The sequence below is a fragment of the Columba livia genome, chromosome 3 (genome assembly GCF_036013475.1).
Source record: "Columba livia isolate bColLiv1 breed racing homer chromosome 3, bColLiv1.pat.W.v2, whole genome shotgun sequence".
Classification (NCBI taxonomy): domain Eukaryota; kingdom Metazoa; phylum Chordata; class Aves; order Columbiformes; family Columbidae; genus Columba; species Columba livia.
The window spans coordinates 37,554,888-37,572,875 of NC_088604.1; the positions used below are offsets into that span (position 1 = coordinate 37,554,888).

General features: G+C 36.9%; 1 protein-coding gene across 6 annotated transcripts in view; it reads right to left on the reverse strand.

The window, feature by feature from the left end:
* SNX14 (sorting nexin 14) overlaps positions 1 to 17,988 on the reverse strand; it is a 65,356-nt gene that overhangs the window by 20,820 nt on the left and 26,548 nt on the right. For 3 of the 6 annotated variants that reach the window (XM_065056480.1, XM_065056478.1, XM_065056476.1), the window contains 11 exons: positions 17,641 to 17,728; positions 13,051 to 13,135; positions 10,637 to 10,793; positions 10,274 to 10,349; positions 9,370 to 9,414; positions 9,203 to 9,283; positions 8,945 to 9,059; positions 6,939 to 7,094; positions 6,542 to 6,666; positions 5,439 to 5,497; positions 1,614 to 1,640 (listed from right to left, as the gene is read on the reverse strand). In XM_065056480.1, the coding sequence (XP_064912552.1) occupies positions 1,614 to 1,640; positions 5,439 to 5,497; positions 6,542 to 6,666; positions 6,939 to 7,094; positions 8,945 to 9,059; positions 9,203 to 9,283; positions 9,370 to 9,414; positions 10,274 to 10,349; positions 10,637 to 10,793; positions 13,051 to 13,135; positions 17,641 to 17,728 (1,014 nt within the window). The remainder of the gene's footprint in view (positions 1 to 1,613; positions 1,641 to 5,438; positions 5,498 to 6,541; positions 6,667 to 6,938; positions 7,095 to 8,944; positions 9,060 to 9,202; positions 9,284 to 9,369; positions 9,415 to 10,273; positions 10,350 to 10,636; positions 10,794 to 13,050; positions 13,136 to 17,640; positions 17,729 to 17,988) is intronic. The other 3 variants (XM_065056481.1, XM_065056479.1, XM_065056477.1) reach the window with 1 other exon arrangement.

Sequence of the window (17,988 nt, forward strand, 5' to 3'; positions counted from 1 at the left end):
GAGAAAGAACTTGAGGCAAGGTAGAAGGGAAGAGATGGTACCAGGATGTGGTCAGGTTGAAGGCATGAGGGAAGATGAAAGGTGGCCAGTTTAGAAAAGAGACCAGGTCTTTCAAGATCTGTCAATTTTACTACTGTCAACAAATACATACACACAATTCATTGGGAAAAGTATCCTACTCCCTCTAGTGCTGATCCACATAGCAGCACTACTAGACCATCATTCTACAGTTGTGTTCTCGGCAGGGCCCTGAGTGGAGAGTCTACAGGTTCCAACATTCCTGATGAATGATGTGACGACAAGAGGTTGGAATACTTTTTCTTTTTTAAAACACTCCAAAAAGTCACAGATTAAAAAATTACAATTGTTATTCACTCTATAGCTGGAAATTGCAGATCAAATATTGCTTTAGTGCCACTGTGCACTGTGTCATTCTTTAACTGTGGATGGTTGTAAAATAACTTTCCCAAAGGATCTCTGACCTATTCCATGCACTGAACAGATCTACCTAAGTAATGAGCCAGGGCTGTGCAGCTGAAGAACGCTCTTGTGAACCTCTGTGGGTCAAGAAGTACCAGAAAAATCATATGTATTGGACAAGCTAAGTATTAAAATGCATGTGAAGTCAGAGTACCATTTTGGATAAAACCCCCACATCCCATTAGGAGAGAGGATGAGTGCATAGAGTTGCATTTATTACAAAAATCACTTCTATTTCAAGCACTCCTTACTGCTCAACAAGCTAGCAAGCTGTAACTCAATACACTGAACTGACACATAAAAGACAAAAAGTGTCTATATACCTTGACTCCTGACCTGTAAAATAAAGCTGATAAATTTCCCTCAAGATTCAAGAATGGTATAAGTAATATATGTAATACTGATGCTCTGATAAATTCTAAGGAAAAGTCTATAATGAAAATATTATTTTCTGCGTTTGGACAGCATGGAGCCACAAATAACAAGAAAACAAATCACTGAACCGCTATTAAGGCCCTAATGAGTGATCACAGACTACCTAGAACAAATTATAAAAAAAAATAGCATAGGTTGTAATCAAACCTGTAACAAGTACAAGAAAAGCTGCGGATAGAACTATTATAATTTGGGGACCTGCTGGTTTTGAGTGCTTGATAATACTCATAAAAAGGTTATATTTACATGCCATGTCAGGAAATTATCATCCTGGACACAGCTTTGCAAGATAAAACAACTGATGAAATGGATTACATCTCAAAAAAAAAGATCTGGAAATGTGATATGGAGTAATGGAAGTTTTGGAGCAGCTGGCAGTCACGGGCAAAAAAAAAGCTTAAAGTTATGCAAATATATTTCAAAACTAATAACAACAGACAAGTAGTTAACAGCAAACAATATTAATATATTGCAAACTTGTGAAATTAGTAATTAAGCGATTTCTAAAGACTTGTGAAGAAGATATGGGGAGTAAAACTCATTGCGGGGAGAAACAGCGTTTAGTCCAGAGGAGACATTCACATGTTTTTTGCAAATAAAATGGACAGTTAATTGCTGTTATAAAGGCTGTGTGATGCAGTCATGACAGATGCAGAATAACTAACACACAACATTTATCGAGTGTTAGATAGACTTACCGGAAGTCATCCAAACTCAGGCTACTTCTGCAACAACAGGCATATAAATTACCTCAGAGCCCAAGTGAAAATAAAGTTAAAAGGAAAAAAAAATTTAAAAAAAAGATTGACAGACCTATCTCAACAAAAGTTAGTAGGCTTTGACCATCACTACAGATTAATAAAAAATATGGAACAATTATGAGTTCCTGACCTAAAATCCTAAGAAAGTGAAATGTGAACAGTACCTGCACATTTCATCACAATCTTGGCCTTTGAATTAAAAACGCAGTTACTGAAACTTCCAGGTTTTCAATGACATTCAGCACAAGCAGCTGCTAATTTATAGAGAATGACTCTCATTCTTGACGTTCCTGGTAGTGCCAAACAAGCAGCTAACTTGTTCTATAACTTATGTTCAGAAGTCATGCAGGAATCTAGTTTGTTTGGGCAACACAAAGAAAAGGCTGCAGACTTCTATTTTGTAATAACACCACCTCTTAACCCCCTGTATTAGTTATAGTAAAAATCACTATTTAAATATCTCTTTTTCATTATTATTTCACAGATTTTAAGAACTGTCATGTATTCTTTTACTCTACATAATGTGATACATTCAGTCAATGTCTCAGTAATTCTAACCAACACATTTAAATGGATTAAACACAAGCACAGTCACCACACACGATTTCAATTCATTAGAGCTACTGAATTCCAAACAAACTGATATAGGATTAAAATATTCAAATTTTAGATTTTGTTTTACGAAAGGAATTGATGCTAAGGCATCTTACACCATCTTTAGTCATGTTAACTGTGAAACCGGAAACATATCCTACCAAGTCGGAACTCATGATCACAAACAATCACATTGCACACAACTGTTTACAGACTTAATTCTGTGGGTTTCATAGAATCATTTTGGTTGGCAGAGACCCTCAGGATCAAGTCCAACCATAACCTAACTCTAGCACTAAACCATGTCCCTAAGAACCTTGTCTAAATGCCTTTTAAACACCTCCAGGGATGGTGACTCCACCACTTCCCTGGGCAGCCTGTTCCAATGCCCAACAACCCTTTCTGTTGTCACCATTCAATAATTTTTTCCTAATATCCAATCTAAACCTCCCCTGGTGCAACTTGAGGCCATTTCCTCTTGTCCTATCACTTGTTACTTGCGAGAAGAGATCAACACCCTCCATGCTACAACCTCCTTTCAGGTAGTTGTAGACAGCGATAACGTCTCCCCTCAACCTCCTTTTCTCCAGGCTAAACAGCCCCAGCTCCCTCACTTACTCCTCATAAGACATTTCTCTTAACCACTCCCCAAAATGGTCCTTTACTTGAAAAATGTTTTAATTTTATTGTTATGCCAATGATGAGAAACAAGGTGTGTCTATATGCAGTTATGGTTTCTAGAAAATCAAGGCAGATATGCAGCTATCCAGAAATCTGGGAGTTTATACCACATAATGGTTTTTCTATTTTTTTTTTTGTTGTTGTTGTTACACTTCCAACACAGAAATACCTTCTTTAAGCAATGTAGTAATGTATTATAAATATATAAATATGATAGAGAGAGAGGGAATTCTTGTCCTCTCTTTCACACACCCAAAATTAAGTGGCTAGAATTAGAACTTCAAACATCAGGTGGAAAATACCAGTTACCAAGCTAAACTGTTGGCAACCACTGTTAGTTATCCAGTTCTCAGGATATCCTGATAACACATTATAGCACATTATATGTCCTGATAGCACATTATATGTCCTATCTGTACACAGAAAGCCAAGATTATTTTGTATAGTTCAAAGAAGTGAGTCAAATCAGAAAGAACACAGTCACTTCTTCCTACTTTCCCACTTGTATTTTCTAGAAGCTGCTCCATAATTTTCTCGTCTTATTATATGTGAAATCTTCCAACCCATCACCCATATGCACATTCCACTGGCATTTCATATCTACTACCTGATCCGACTTTTTAACCAGCAGCATCTATGGAATACGCACACAGTAACCCTAGCCAAGGAAGCAAAGATATGAAAAACAAAACTCATCTCTTTGCATATAATTTCTCTCAACTGGAACTAATGCCACAATAGGGAAGAGAAGGCAGGATAAATTATGTGCATATGGATAACATCTGGAATAATTCCATAAGTAACTTTTTTTTCTTTTTTTCCTTGGCAGTGACTGTCTGTACCAGACTCTGCAGAGTGAAACTCCAAAGCAATAGACAAACTACTTTCAGATAGGACCTGTTTCATGAAAATAATCACTGAGGTACCACTTTGAGAACATACAGTATTTCATATCATAAACCATCATATACACTCACAGCACTTAAACCGTTCTAAAATGTAAACCATACACTTTCAGTAACGCTACGGCTGCTGTTTGATCTCCAGGGGAATATGCTGTAACAGTCCCCAAATAAAATTTGCTTATTTTGTAGCCAGAGATTTATTTCAAAAAGTCTAGGTAGAGACTGCCTTTAATTTCACTCTTTCTGTTCAGGAAGGCAAAGCACCAAGGAGGTGACCTAAATGTTTTCATGACAGGATACTTTCAGTCCTTGACATGAATAATTTTGGGAAAGATACTAGAAGGCAAATTTCAAGATCTGTAGGAACCCCTGCAGCTATCTTCAACAGAGGCTGGAATGTGTTTTAAGGTCACCATTCCTAGTGGAGTGTCACGCAGGGGACACATGCAGTTTGGTCTTGCTGCCTTTCATGACTCTTTGCTAAGAAACAGAAGCTTGTCAGCATCAAAGTGAGAAAGCACTACACCAAAACTTAAGTCCTGGATCTACAGGAACTGTAAGGATTACATAACAGATGTCACAGATGGAGATATACTGAAGAGAATCACCTTGTAGTTTAAGACATTAACAGGGGAAAAAGGGATTGCACAAAAATACACCTCACAGTAGGCTGCAAGCCAGGAGGTGCTGCTACTAGGTGCATCTCTAATAAAACAGAAAGTTAAATAAATTGCTGTAATCTAAGATGGTAAACATTAGCATTTTCTACAGTACCATGGATCTTACTTCATACCAAGTAAGTAAGCCTATCCAAATTATAGACTGTCTCACTCAAGTTTGCCTTCTTTTGGCTAGACCATAAGAGTAATTCAGTTGGGCTAGTCTATGACTGAGCCATCCAGCATAAACTCAAATACAAGAAATGATGAGACCTTAAGCTTAGTCAGCCCAACCCCACAGCGGAAGATTGCTCATCCATACCACAGGACACGCTCCTCTCCTCCTCTGCAGACCCTAAGGCACCCAAGGGTTGTTTGTAAGTATATAGCCCAAACCCAAAATCAAGGCTTGTGATACTGTATTTCTGCACTGAATAGGGAGAGTTGGGAGACAGAAGACACACTTGACATCCTCGTTGTCACAATAAGAGATTCTCATTGCGTGACCAGGTGGGGTAGACAGAGGGTACACTGCACCTGACCCTGTAAGATCTGAAATCCAGGAAGACCCAGCTTTGCACCAACAAAATGGTATTTGTATATACAGTCAACTAAATCACCACTTTATTTCTATGTTATCTTATTCTTATTGTATGTTTATTTTTCCCTTTTCCCTTCTCAAATGTTGAGGTCTAAATTACATTTTAAATTCTTCAATGTAAAACACTTCAAAGTGAAGGGACACCTTGCATAATATTGTCTGCTCCTTCAGTACGTAATTCGTCCATTTAAAACAAAAAAAAAGTAGAGCTAAAAATTTAGTCAAATTAGTATAAGGCAGTAGGAGAATTCCTATGGTTTAATATTTTGATGTTTTAAACTAAAAACCAAAGAAAAACACTTAAAGATTCTACCATACCTACCTGTTAAACTTTGAATTGCATGTTGGTGACTCTGCTCCTCTTAAAAGGTGTCTGAAGTACTATAACAGACAAATAAGGTATCAAAGAAAACACTGGACTAAGGTAAGGGCAACAACATTGCAGAATTCAGGAAACAAGAACAGAAGTAAAAGGCAAGATGATCATAATCTAGCAGTTAGAATATTCATCTGGAAAAGGACAGACTAAATTTGCAATGCATGCTCCCAGGATTACTTATTTCACTTTACATACTCCTGGGATTAAAAAACAAAACAGAAATAAAAGTAAAGTTAAGCACTAAAATCTACATCTCCTCCTTGTTAAAATCTCAAGCATTTGAGGTATTATGGCTATTATGGGAAAGATGACCATCCTTGAGAAACAGACTTTATTAAGAACAATACAAAGTAAGTAACTACCCATTCCCAGGACAAGTCAATATATTCTGCCTAAAATAAAAGTGAGCAGCTTAACACACAACCTGATTTACACACACTAACTCTAAAAGGGACAACAATTCAAACTCAACCCTGCGTTTACAGTGTTTCCCTATTAGAAGGCTTTAGGCAGCTATCAGCCCAGTGTGGGGATTCTGTTTTTAAACATACATTCAGAACCCAACCATACAATAATGGTCAAATGCTTTGAACGACCTTCCTGAAAACAGACACCTGACTTTTAGCTGCTGGAATGTACGATGCTGAAGGTACCTAAATACAACCTTTGGATCTTCTTTAAGTACCATTATATTCTAAAAAAGTAAATAAAAAGATTCTTAATAGTGTTTTATGTCTATCATGCCGATTACTTTTGCACCAAATTTACAGTCTTAAAGAGAAGGGATGGGGAGGATTTTGTAATAGCACTGATATACATAAACTGTTACACCAAAAAATGAAGTGTGTTTATTTTTTTATTTTGTTGCTGCTGTGTTGAACGAGATGAAATTCAGTTTTCTTACTGATATTGGTCCAGCCCTAGCATGCTAACAAAAGCAGAAAATGAATACATATGAATACATATTTTTCAGTTCCATTGTAAATAGCGTATTCTAAAAAATACAATCTTCCTTTAAGATTGCTATTCAGGTCTTTCACACTTACCTCATCACTATGACAGAACATAGGAGTAAAGACATTCTCAAGTAGAGAAAGTACGTGCTCGTAAGCTTCAAAAAGACACCTCATAGTCTGAAGTTTCACAACATCCGTATATGGACCTTCAGCAACTATAAAAAAATTATAAATATAAAAAAAAAATATGAGCATATATAATTTTTTACTGGTCTTAGTTTGTGATTCTTTTGCAAGCTACTCTGACAAATAAAAAATACAAATAAACTGACAAAACAAGGCTTAAGCACAATACAGGAGGGGGCAACAATTTTTAAAACTATGACACAAGTAACGATTGATCATATTTAGATGAATTAGTTTTCACTTTATTACTGAATACTGTTTAAATTCCAGTGTAAATTATTCCTTTCAAATTCAAACTTACTTCTTTGAATCTCCTCCACAATAAAAGGGTCAAATCTAATTTTGTCAATGCTTTCATCCAAACAATAAGTTTTGTAAATTTTCTGTACTTCCTCATGAAGAGACATCTTTTCAGTATCTGATAGTTCTGGTCGCAAAATTCGGTCATTGAATTCCTCTGAGAAGGAAAGAAAATGAAGCAACCTATAACACCAACTCATTTCACAGAAGATATAGTAATTTTTAAAACTTTTCAATGAATAGAAATAGAACACATCTCAAAATCTCAGGTAATAAGACAGCTGACTTCTAATCAACTATAATTCAGATCTGATCATTAAAATGATCACTAAAAATACCTATTGCAATTAAAACTAACTATACCTTATCACAGTAAGAATAAATCCATGTAGTTGTTCCTGCCAGAAGAATGAATCAGATTTTTTTTTCCTCCCTAAACTACCATATTATAAATGGTAGCTTTCTTTCAGCATGATTTCCAGTTTATGCTAAACACACACAGGTACATAACAGCTCTTTACACCAGTCATCTGCTGTTCTTTAACTCCTAACACCCAACCCACCATAATATCTTTAATATCAGACTAATTTGAAAATGAAGTTTCCCTAACAAAATAAATATTCTATTCAGCACAATTGTTGTGCAATCCCACTTGATTTATTGGCCCATCCCATTAACAGCATGACTAGTGGCCAGAAAAAGGGAAAACAACATAGTGTTTGATTCATTTTTCAATTAATAAACAAAATCCAAACTTCTTAAGAGAAAAGTCTAACAAGACCCATCTGGGCTTTTTTTTTGGTTTATTTTCCCCAGTAAGTGCTTCTTATCCCAAATATTTCTATAATGTGCAGAACCACCTACAGTAGAGAGTATAGGACAACATAACTTTAGAGACCTAAATCTCATTCTTTGTTTTATAAACTAATATACAGATTTGCCACCTGTGGGAATGCAAGAAAAGTTCAGAAGGAAGAAAATACTGAGGTTTACCCAGAAAAAGAGACTGATCATGGGCAAAAGCCACAATTTGAGTAACCTTCCTGCTTGAGGAAGCAGCTCCAGAAGGGTCAGCTTAGAATGCCCTGCAGGTACCACTAGCACTGAAAAGGTAACACTTCATTGTTTATTTGGTAAGGAGAGGTGTTTTTCTTACAAAAAGACAATACGTTTGCAAGGATCATGAGCACACAAGCGGCATGCACAGGGATTATTTATATTTCTCTTATGTAATGATTAATTATTTTCGCAGTATTTTATGAAATAAAATCAGTCTAATGTAATTACACATCTTCCTCAAGTATGTATGTGTGGGCTTGGGATATTAAGATACACCCATCATTTCCTATGCAACATGGAAATACTTGTTTACTAAATACAAAACCCACATTATTTTGGTAAGCCAGTAATTTACTACTAGTTGCCCAAAAAAACTTGAAATAAACCACCCTAACTTACATGAACTTCACAGAAAAACATATATTTGGAAAGCAGCAGCTTTTCAAACAACACTTGTGCAATAGTAAACCCAAATGCAGCTTCATAACCAAGGCAGACGTTACTGAATAGAAGGTTTCAAAACCTCTAATGCTCCTGTTACGTTTCCATTCTCTACAGAAGTCAGAATTTTAAAGCTAAAAGAACATGAGAAGCTTTTAATGATGAATAGCTCATTTTGGTAACCACATATTAAAAAAAAAGGCAGTTGTACTTTGTATCAGTGGCTGGAACTTCTTTCTTATACAACTATTCTATTTTAAAATGTCTAACCTTTATCAACAAACAGAAATACAACTCAGACCCACGGCCCATGCTGACATTAACATTGCCAAGATCAGCATTTAAGAATCAAGACACATTAAAGCAAGGGAACACGGACCCTGAACAGTAAACTCTTGCTTCACAATGCTGCCTAGTTCTGAGAAGGAATATTAACTTCAACATGCAAATGCCTAAAGCTTTTAGAGATCATCAAATATACCTCAAGCACATGTGTGCAATCTTACCTACAGTCAGGCAGAACTGCAGCACGTGGACGGCCCCTTCCTGTTTCAGGAAGTTCATAAACCAAAACAAAAGGTCTTGCTGATCTCTGATCTCCTTTAGCTCCAGTTTCAGGACCTTAGTATGTTAAAAATGCAGTCAGCCAATTCTTCAACTTTTAGTGAGTACATAAATAATGCAAAGAGCTTTAGAACAAAACAGCAGGTAAAGTAAAACACTCATTCAAAACAGGAAAGGAAATAAATGTTGCCTTTGCTTACAGATGGTTTCTTATTTCTTGGCTCTGCAAATTTCTGAAGAAATGGAACCAAAGAAGAAGTAGGTTCAGTCGCTTTCTCAGGCTGCAGAAAAAATTACAAGAGACAACTGGGTAAGAAAGCTTCCTTAATGGGTGAACTGCTACTGTTTTAACCTTGTCGGTACTCACTGGACTATCATCAATGAAGATCAGCAGCAAACGATTGACAGTGTCCTGCAGAAAAATACAACACAAAATTACTATTAAAGAAACTCAACACGTTAAACAAAAATCATTTCCCTACTCTACGTTGTGCCCAAGTTCAAACCTGTGAATATATTAATACTTAAAAAAAACCCACCAAAGCCTGGCAACACGTGAGAATTAACCTTTACCGAAGTAAAAGGTTCAAGTATCTACAAGTCAGGGAATTTCTGAAAAGACCTGCACAGAAACATTCTTTACACAGTGTAGGAAAGCTCTACAATTTTTACTGTTAGTGCAGTTCTAATGAACTCCTGATCCTTACACAGCTACAGTGCTTTCTGCTTGCAGCTAGGTGATACCTTCAAAAGTACTGCTATTTTGCCTACTAAAATACATGCATAAATAAAACCAAAGATGGCGGTCTTCCACCTTGAGAAATAAATGCCCTCTTATTTGCAGAATTAAGGATAAAAGAACTGATTTCAATACAGCTGCAAAAGAGGCTCGTTTACTTACACTACTATAAAGATACATACAGCTAGAGTTCAATTAATTGAACTCTTGTCTAAATGTAATTATAGTTAATTGAAGGTGCATATACTAGCACAGCATTCTCCCACTTCACAGGAGTTGTAGTCCTTCATTAAAAGTGTATTCTTAAATGATAATGCCAATACCGTATTTTAGGCAGTTCAGTCAGTTAAGCACTCAAACCAGTTAAAATGAAGAAATAAAAACACTGGCCACAATATTTCTTTTTTCTTTTAGCTGGTCAAAATGCGCAGCAAGTAAGTCATTGTGCATCATTTGCTTTACCACAACATACTTAGTAGGAAAACAGAAATACTGAATAAATTAAGATTACTCCTGTGCTCCAGAGTCTTACAGGATCAGCTAAGAAATCCATTGAGGGAAGGAAAACAGAACCAGGCAAAATCTCTCTTATCAGAAGAGCCAGGGATCTGAAAATTCAAGGGGGAAAAAAAAAATAATAAGAACTAATACTAGATTGCAAGATTTCCTAAGTGAAGTTTTCAATGTCATTGTATTGTATTGGGAAATATTTTAGTATTTAATTAAAACCTTTAATACCTTAAGTGTGCTAGAATATTTTTAAGACCAATCAAAGAGCTCATAAGCAAAGGCATAAAGAAGATGACTTTGGAGTTCATTCTTTCACTCCCCAAGATTATCATACTACATAGTACGCAGATACTTGAAAGAAGACAATTTTGAATAATTTCTATACCTGCACTCTGTTGACTTCGGGGGCAAAATATAAGGAAAAAGAAGTTCGGTAAGTTTTCTTAAGTAGTGAAGTTCATCTCTTCGGCTTCTCAAAGCAACATGGAGTTCTGGTCCATATTCTTCTAAAGCAGCTTGCTGTAAAAATTCTGCATTTTTTACTGCAAGTAAAAAACAGTATTACGAGTTGTTTCACCTTTTTCTTACTGTGAAATACAAGGTGACTGCTTTCCATTTCAGCTAAAAAGTTAATACTTTTAGTACATAAACAACTGCCAAAGGGATACAGCATTGAAACTTTACAAAAGAACCTTGGCTTAGACTTCGAAGTCCAGCTATGTAAAAATAAAACCTCACACTAAGAACTCCTTCGCCAAACAATTGCAGTTTGCAGGGCTTCCAGAATGTTTTCTCATTTATGATTATTGAAGAATGCAACAGCTTGATTCTTCTAAAAAAACCTGCATTGCCCAAAGTCTGCATCTCTTGCTTTTTTCCTGATGTCCTTCATGGTCTCCCATTTATCGGGCTTCTACCTATTGACTTGCCTACTACACAATTTGAAATCAGCATAAACTTAAACTTTTTTTCAATCCTCATGTATCTGTTCCTTCTTAGAACATTTAGAAACAAACATGCAGGAACATATAATTAAAGCACATCTTAAATCAAACCAAAACCAGCATGGGGATCTGCAAGCGCGCTGCCTCTTTGAAGTAGCTGTATGGAGATGAAAGAACACCTGCTTTATCAGGCTAAAAACTATACATATTAATTAGAAGCAACAATGTCATATTCCTTTAAACCACGTCCAAGGCAAGAGCTGAGCTATAACAAATCATGACCAGCTACATTAGCAATCCAGCACAGCCTCCTGCCAAGAATCACACCATTCAGGTACATAACATGTACCTGTTATCTAGAAGGCTGAAGTTTATTTCCAGTATATTGAATTTAGTGCAGAAGCTTGCTAGCTTGTCCTTCAGAATCAAGAACCACAAGCAGTATCAGCTGATATGGGGGATGCAGGAATGTATATTGCCTGAGAAATCTGCCTAGTTGGTGTTACTAACAGCAGAGAGGAGGAATGTGCTCTCTGGCAAGAACAGGTAACGAATCATGGAGGTGTCTGTGCAAAAAGTGAGAAATTACTAATAGACATAAAGGTAAAAAGAGAAGGAAAAAAGGAAATGCTCCCTAAAGCAGTCATTTGAAAAATGATTTTGAAAATAAATAGAAAAGGCGAGGCTCAACTAGCAATCAAAGCAAGGTCTGAAAGCTGCCTCTAAACCATGTATTAAGGTGGCTGGTTTAGCCACATTTAGTAGAAGGTGCTACTAAAAGTAATTTTCAGTGGCTACTTCACATATCCACCCTCAGAGAATGAGTCTCTTCCTTTAAAACACCAAAGAAAATGGCTATATTTTCAATACCGTTAATCTAAAATATATTTCTTTGCTGCTGAAAAAAGTGTTTCCAACTCCCTAGTAGAAATCAAAGGAAATATGAAATTTGGCAAAAATAGCACTGCAAGAATATCTAGTATCTTGAAGTTCTTACTGTGCCATGAAAACCATCTAACATGATCACACTGTGTCTGCTTATTCATGTTATTCATACTAAACTGCTCACAGGACTAACAGCATATATTTATGGATATCAAGCAGACATTTTGAGGAAATGAAGAGAAGTTCATGATTCCCGTGAAAGTAAACGTCTATGCTTAAAAGTTGAATGAAACCACATTTAGTAGATACAGCATTGTGGAACACAGCCGCTGAAAAAAATAAAGATAACTATTTTCCAACAGTGAGTGTACTATTTTCTAAATATTCATTCAATGGGGAATTCTAATACAATTTCTACATTAGACTTGTGAAGATATTTGGATAATAATCACACATGCTACTGCTCAAAGTCTCTCCATGGCTTATAAACATAAGCCTAACTTTTCAACATACTGAAAAACTCCATTAACTGCTCATATTAGTGTACAGATGTGAAATGATTCTAGCTATAAGAGTTATAGTACAGTGCAGAGACATACAAAACCTTTCATTTATAACTGGTCATCTGGAATACCGAGGAAAAACTTCAAGAAGCATTGCTAAAGGATCCTGATTGCTCTGAACAGACAAAAAAAAAAAAATCACATTCCCGTTTACCATACAGAGACAGAAATGTAGCGTTTTCAATGTGGGGAAACAAAAAATAAAAACTCAAAGATTATTTGTACTGTAACATTTTCCCTACTTGTCTTTGCATCCTCCAGAAGAAATAAGCAAAAGGATCACTATTTTTTTTCTTTTTTAAAGACAAGGCAGGGAAGATGAAAAGATTTAGCAAGTATAATAAGAAACATTCAAAAAGTAACATTTTCACTAGCACTTTGAAACTGACCACATAGTCATTCTTTACCTTTCTGCCGAGCCTTGGCTATCACTTCAATGTGTTTCATTGCTGCCTTGAGCATTTTCTTTGTCACAACAGTTGGAATATCCACCTACAGAATAGTTTTAAAATAAAAACCGGAATTGTTCTAGTGGTTTTTTTTTTCCCAAAATTTATTACAGACAACAACAATCAAATGTATTAATTTATTTATATGTCCCCATTCTAACCATGAAATGAACCCTTAAGAAACAACCCATGAATTCTCCAGATGAACTGACAGTATGCTCATTCTTCTGGGCAAAGCATACAACATCATGTAGAAATAAATGCTATAAACAATACTGTTAACACATTTATTGTCAGTTTGTTCCCATTATGATTCTTCTATTGCAATAACTATAGTAATACAGCTTGATTTCTAAGTCACAGTGTGCAAAGCCTACTTCTACGTGAAGATTTGACCACCACCAAAAGCAGGTTCACTATGCTCTGCTTCTAGTGCTTGTATACCTCAACCCTCAGCAATCACGTCCTCGAGCACTAAAAAGTAAAGTGACACCCTCTTCTCTATATATGTGCAGAAAAAATGTCACAGATGATGGCAGAACCACAAGAAAATCTGAGTTACTGAGTCAAGACCACTATTAAGTGCCAACAACACTACCAGATGATCATAAGCTGAACAAAAACAAAGCATTTGACACAGTCTCCCACAGCATTCTCATAGCTAAGCTGAGGAAGTGCGGTCTGGATGATCGGGTAGTGAGGTGGACTGTGAACTGGCTGAATGAAAGAAGCCAGAGAGTCGTGGTCAATGGGGCGGAGTCCAGTTGGGGTCCTGTATCTAGTGGAGTGCCCCAGGGGTCAGTGCTGCGGCCAGTACTGTTCAATATATTCATCAATGACTTGGATGAGGGAATAGAGTGTACTATCAGCAAGTTTGCTGATGACACTAAGCTGGGAGGAGTGGCTGACACACCAGAAGGCTGTGCTGCCATCCAGAGGGACCTGGACAGGCTGGAGAGCTGGGCAGGGAAAAATTTAATGAAATATAACAAGGGCAAATGTAGAGTCTTGCATCTGGGCAGGAACGACCCCAGGTTCCAGTATAAGTTGGGGAATGATCCATTAGAGAGCAGTGTAGGGGAAAGGGACCTGGGGATCCTGGTGAACAGCAGGATGACCATGAGCCAGCACTGTGCCCTTGTGGCCAAGAAGACCAATGGCATCCTGGGGTGTATTAGTACGGGGGTGGTTAGTAGATCGAGAGAGGTTCTCCTTCCTCTCTATTCTGCCCTGGTGAGACCACACCTGGAATACTGTGTCCAGTTCTGGGCTCCTCAGTTCAAGAAGGACAGGGAACTGCTGGAGAGAGTCCAGCGTAGGGCAACAAAGATGATTAAGGGAGTGGAGCATCGCCCTTATGAAGAAAGGCTGAGGGAGCTGGGTCTCTTTAGTTTGGAGAAGAGGAGGCTGAGGGGTGACCTTATTATATTTTATAAATATGTAAAGGGTGAGTGTCATGAGAATGGAGCCAGGCTCTTCTCAGTGACAATCAACGGTAGGACAAGGGGTAATGGGTTTAAACTGGAACATAAGAGGTTCCACTTAAACTTGAGAAGAAACAACTTCTCAGTGAGGGTGCCAAAGCACTGGAACAGGCTGCCCAGGGCGGGTTGTGGAGTCTCCTACTCTGAAGACATTCAAAACCTGCCTGGACACGTTCCTGTGTAGCCTCATCTAGGTGTTCCTGTTCCAGCAGGGGGACTGGACTAGATGATCTTTCGAGGTCCCTTCCAATCCCTAGCATTCTATGATTCTATGAAAAACTATGGATGATTTAATCAGGGATTAAGAGAGTCCTGCGTTTATACTTTCTTTGGTGGCTATAAAAATGAAAGAAGAGTTATAGAACAATTCAGGCACAAATGGACCCTCAGGATGTCTTAGCACAACCTCCTGCTCAGAGCAGACTCAGATTAGGGTGCTCAGGGCTGTATCCACCCTGGTGTTAAAAACCTCCTGAGACGAAGAGCCACCTCCTCATGGGTCAAATGCTCAAGCCCAAACCATCTTGGTGGCCTCCTGGTTGAAGCTCCTCCACTCTATCAATGTCTCTTTTGTAGTGGGGAGCCCAAACCAGAATGCAGTGTCCTAGATACAATCTAAAGAACATCAAGTAAAGGCAGGTAATCACTTTCTTCCATCTTAAAAATTTCAACCAGATTTCAATGTACACCACACCACTTTCCCTTTAAAGCCCATAACCAACCCAGAAACGGCCACAACAAGAAAAATCCAGATTAAAAAAAAAAAAAAAAAAAGAGAAAGATAATTATTTCAGCATATACTTCAGAGCTGACTGGTCTGAAGTGCTTGTTTCTTTGTTCAACAACCATGCCTCAAAAAATCCTCCTAGGTAGCCTTAAATAGAAAACAAAGGAACTCTTTTCACTGAAGCAATTACTAATTTTAAGTCTTAATTCAAAAGCTGAAGGTTCTTTGGCAAAAAAAGTATAAAGATATATCCTCAAAAAAGAAAAAAAAAAAAAAAAAAGGAAAAAAAGTCTGTTTTTATTTATACATAGTAGTTCCTGAATCTAAAAATGTTATCTCTATTAGCCAGAACTATTGTTTTCAAGCATTTAATAAAAAATCCAAATCCAAAGTACAGCTGTTTGGCAAAGGCATATGAGGCATATGATAATTTTATTTCACAATCAGTGATGAATTCCTCCTCAAATGAGGTTATAAAGGACACTACGTCAGAGCTGAAAGGCTATAAAATATTCTGTCATAACCCTTTTCAGCTAATTACTGCAGTTTTAAATTAGGATTTCTAGGATGAAAAAAGTTCGTATTTTATTTGTAACTTGCATATCAACTCTGATTCCTATGTACAACATTTTCAGTAGTATATGCATCACAACCATTAATTGAGGCTGTCTGAATCTGTATGTGGGTGTGTGCACACAGAAACAACTGTTCAGTAGGAAAAAAAAAAAGTATGAGCTGAGAAATATAGCATAGCATGAGACATGGTGCTCCCCTGCATGACTGAGCATGCCAAGTTTCAATTTTGTTCCAAAACACAAAGCTACTATGAGCATATTTTTGCTTGAGATACCTGTACCACTTCACACAAGGACACAAAATACATTATATTATAGATACAAATAAATCTACACATTTGTAATGAGAAATGCCTTTCTGTGATGACCTTTATTTTGTAGTTCCTCTCACAATGCTTAATACTGGTACAAAATTTTTTTGTTGCACATATTGTCTACCCATATACACAGAATTTAAGATATTACATTTACTCTACTGCTGTCAGAGGCAGATATGATAAATTAACACTCTACTTAAGGATGTCATAGCTTAACTAACATGATTAATCCTTGTTACGTGATCAACAGAGGAGACATCATCATTTTCTGAATCAACAATGGATCTATGAACAATGCAACTAACACCTGCATGTATTACAATCCCAAATTAAAATTTAAGACCTTGCTCTATATTTCCACTTTGAAAGATCTTCCCCACTTTCAAACCTCCATATAACATCTGCACTATACAGACATTTCGTAATCTTCCCCCATGTTCACTTTAAAAAGCAACATGCTTGAGCTAGAGTAAACAAGAAAGTCATCTGGATTCGATATATAACAAGGACAGAATCAGGCTGTTAATCAGCCATGATACAGTACACGTACAACTTCTAGCTCAGGAAATACTGCTGTTACAAAGGAGGGGAAAAAAGACACATACTCATGGTAGTTGTTCCAACAGAGGGGCCAGCACAGAATAAATCTGGAAACCAAGTTAGTAACTATTCCTGCTTAGAAGAGCCAGAAAGTGAGAAGCAGTTCCTGTAAAACAGGCTTGAAGCACTTTAACAGAAAAAGAGTATATGTGCTAATAGATTAAACACAGCGAATAAAAAAATTAAACCTTTAGTCTTCTGAATGGTTCTTAAGAGCTACATTAATTTAAGAACCACACCTGTTTCAACTCTTATAGTAAGCTATTCATTTAATGACAGTCTATTCTTTACAGACAACGTAAGGACCTTGTCTTCATTTAAAAGAGTCAAGCAAACAGAAGCTATGAGACAGGTACACCGCTAACCATTCTCTAATGGTTCTTTTTCAAGAATTCTCAAAACTGTTTCCACTTGGATTAAGTCACTAAAAGATCATTCAACGGTTTTAATAATGCCTTGCACTAGTGTAAAAAAAATATATCTGTCTGCAAGTATCACAGAATGGTTTGGGTTGGAAGGGACCTTCAAAGGTCACCTAGTCCAGCCCCCTGAATTGAACAGGGACATCTTCAACTACATCAGGTTGCTGAGAGCCCCATCCAACCTGATACTGAACACTTCCTATGGTGAATCTTCAAATATGGTTTATAACCAGGAATGGAATCAGCTCCAGAATGAGGGAAGAGATAACACAAAGAAGAAACTTAGATAGAATCAGCCCACACTCTCTGTAAGACTGAATTTGGAATCACCATTTAAAAAAAAAAAAAATAAAGAACTTGCTACAGATGGATATCAGTTATTTCTGATGGAAAAAAAATGTTAATACCTTTATGTCACCTTACCTTGTGAATTCTTCGAACTAATACAGATGCAAAAAAACGCAGTGTGCCTCTCAGTTCATCCACTGAGGATTCATCATCAGTAATATTCCTGCAGTGTGGTAAAGCATGTCATGGAAGAAAAGAGAATAAAACACATTTATATTAATTGAAGGACAATATATTTGGCACTAGTAAAAGCTGGAATAAAAATATTCAACTGTGACACTTCAACTGGTATTAACTGAAATGAAAGCTACCAAGTGTGGGCAGAGAGTAAGCAGTCTTCTATTAGAGTAAAATACACAGCAATCCCACTATGTTTGTGCACACAACAATGATTTAAGAAATATGTCAGTGAAACGGAATTAA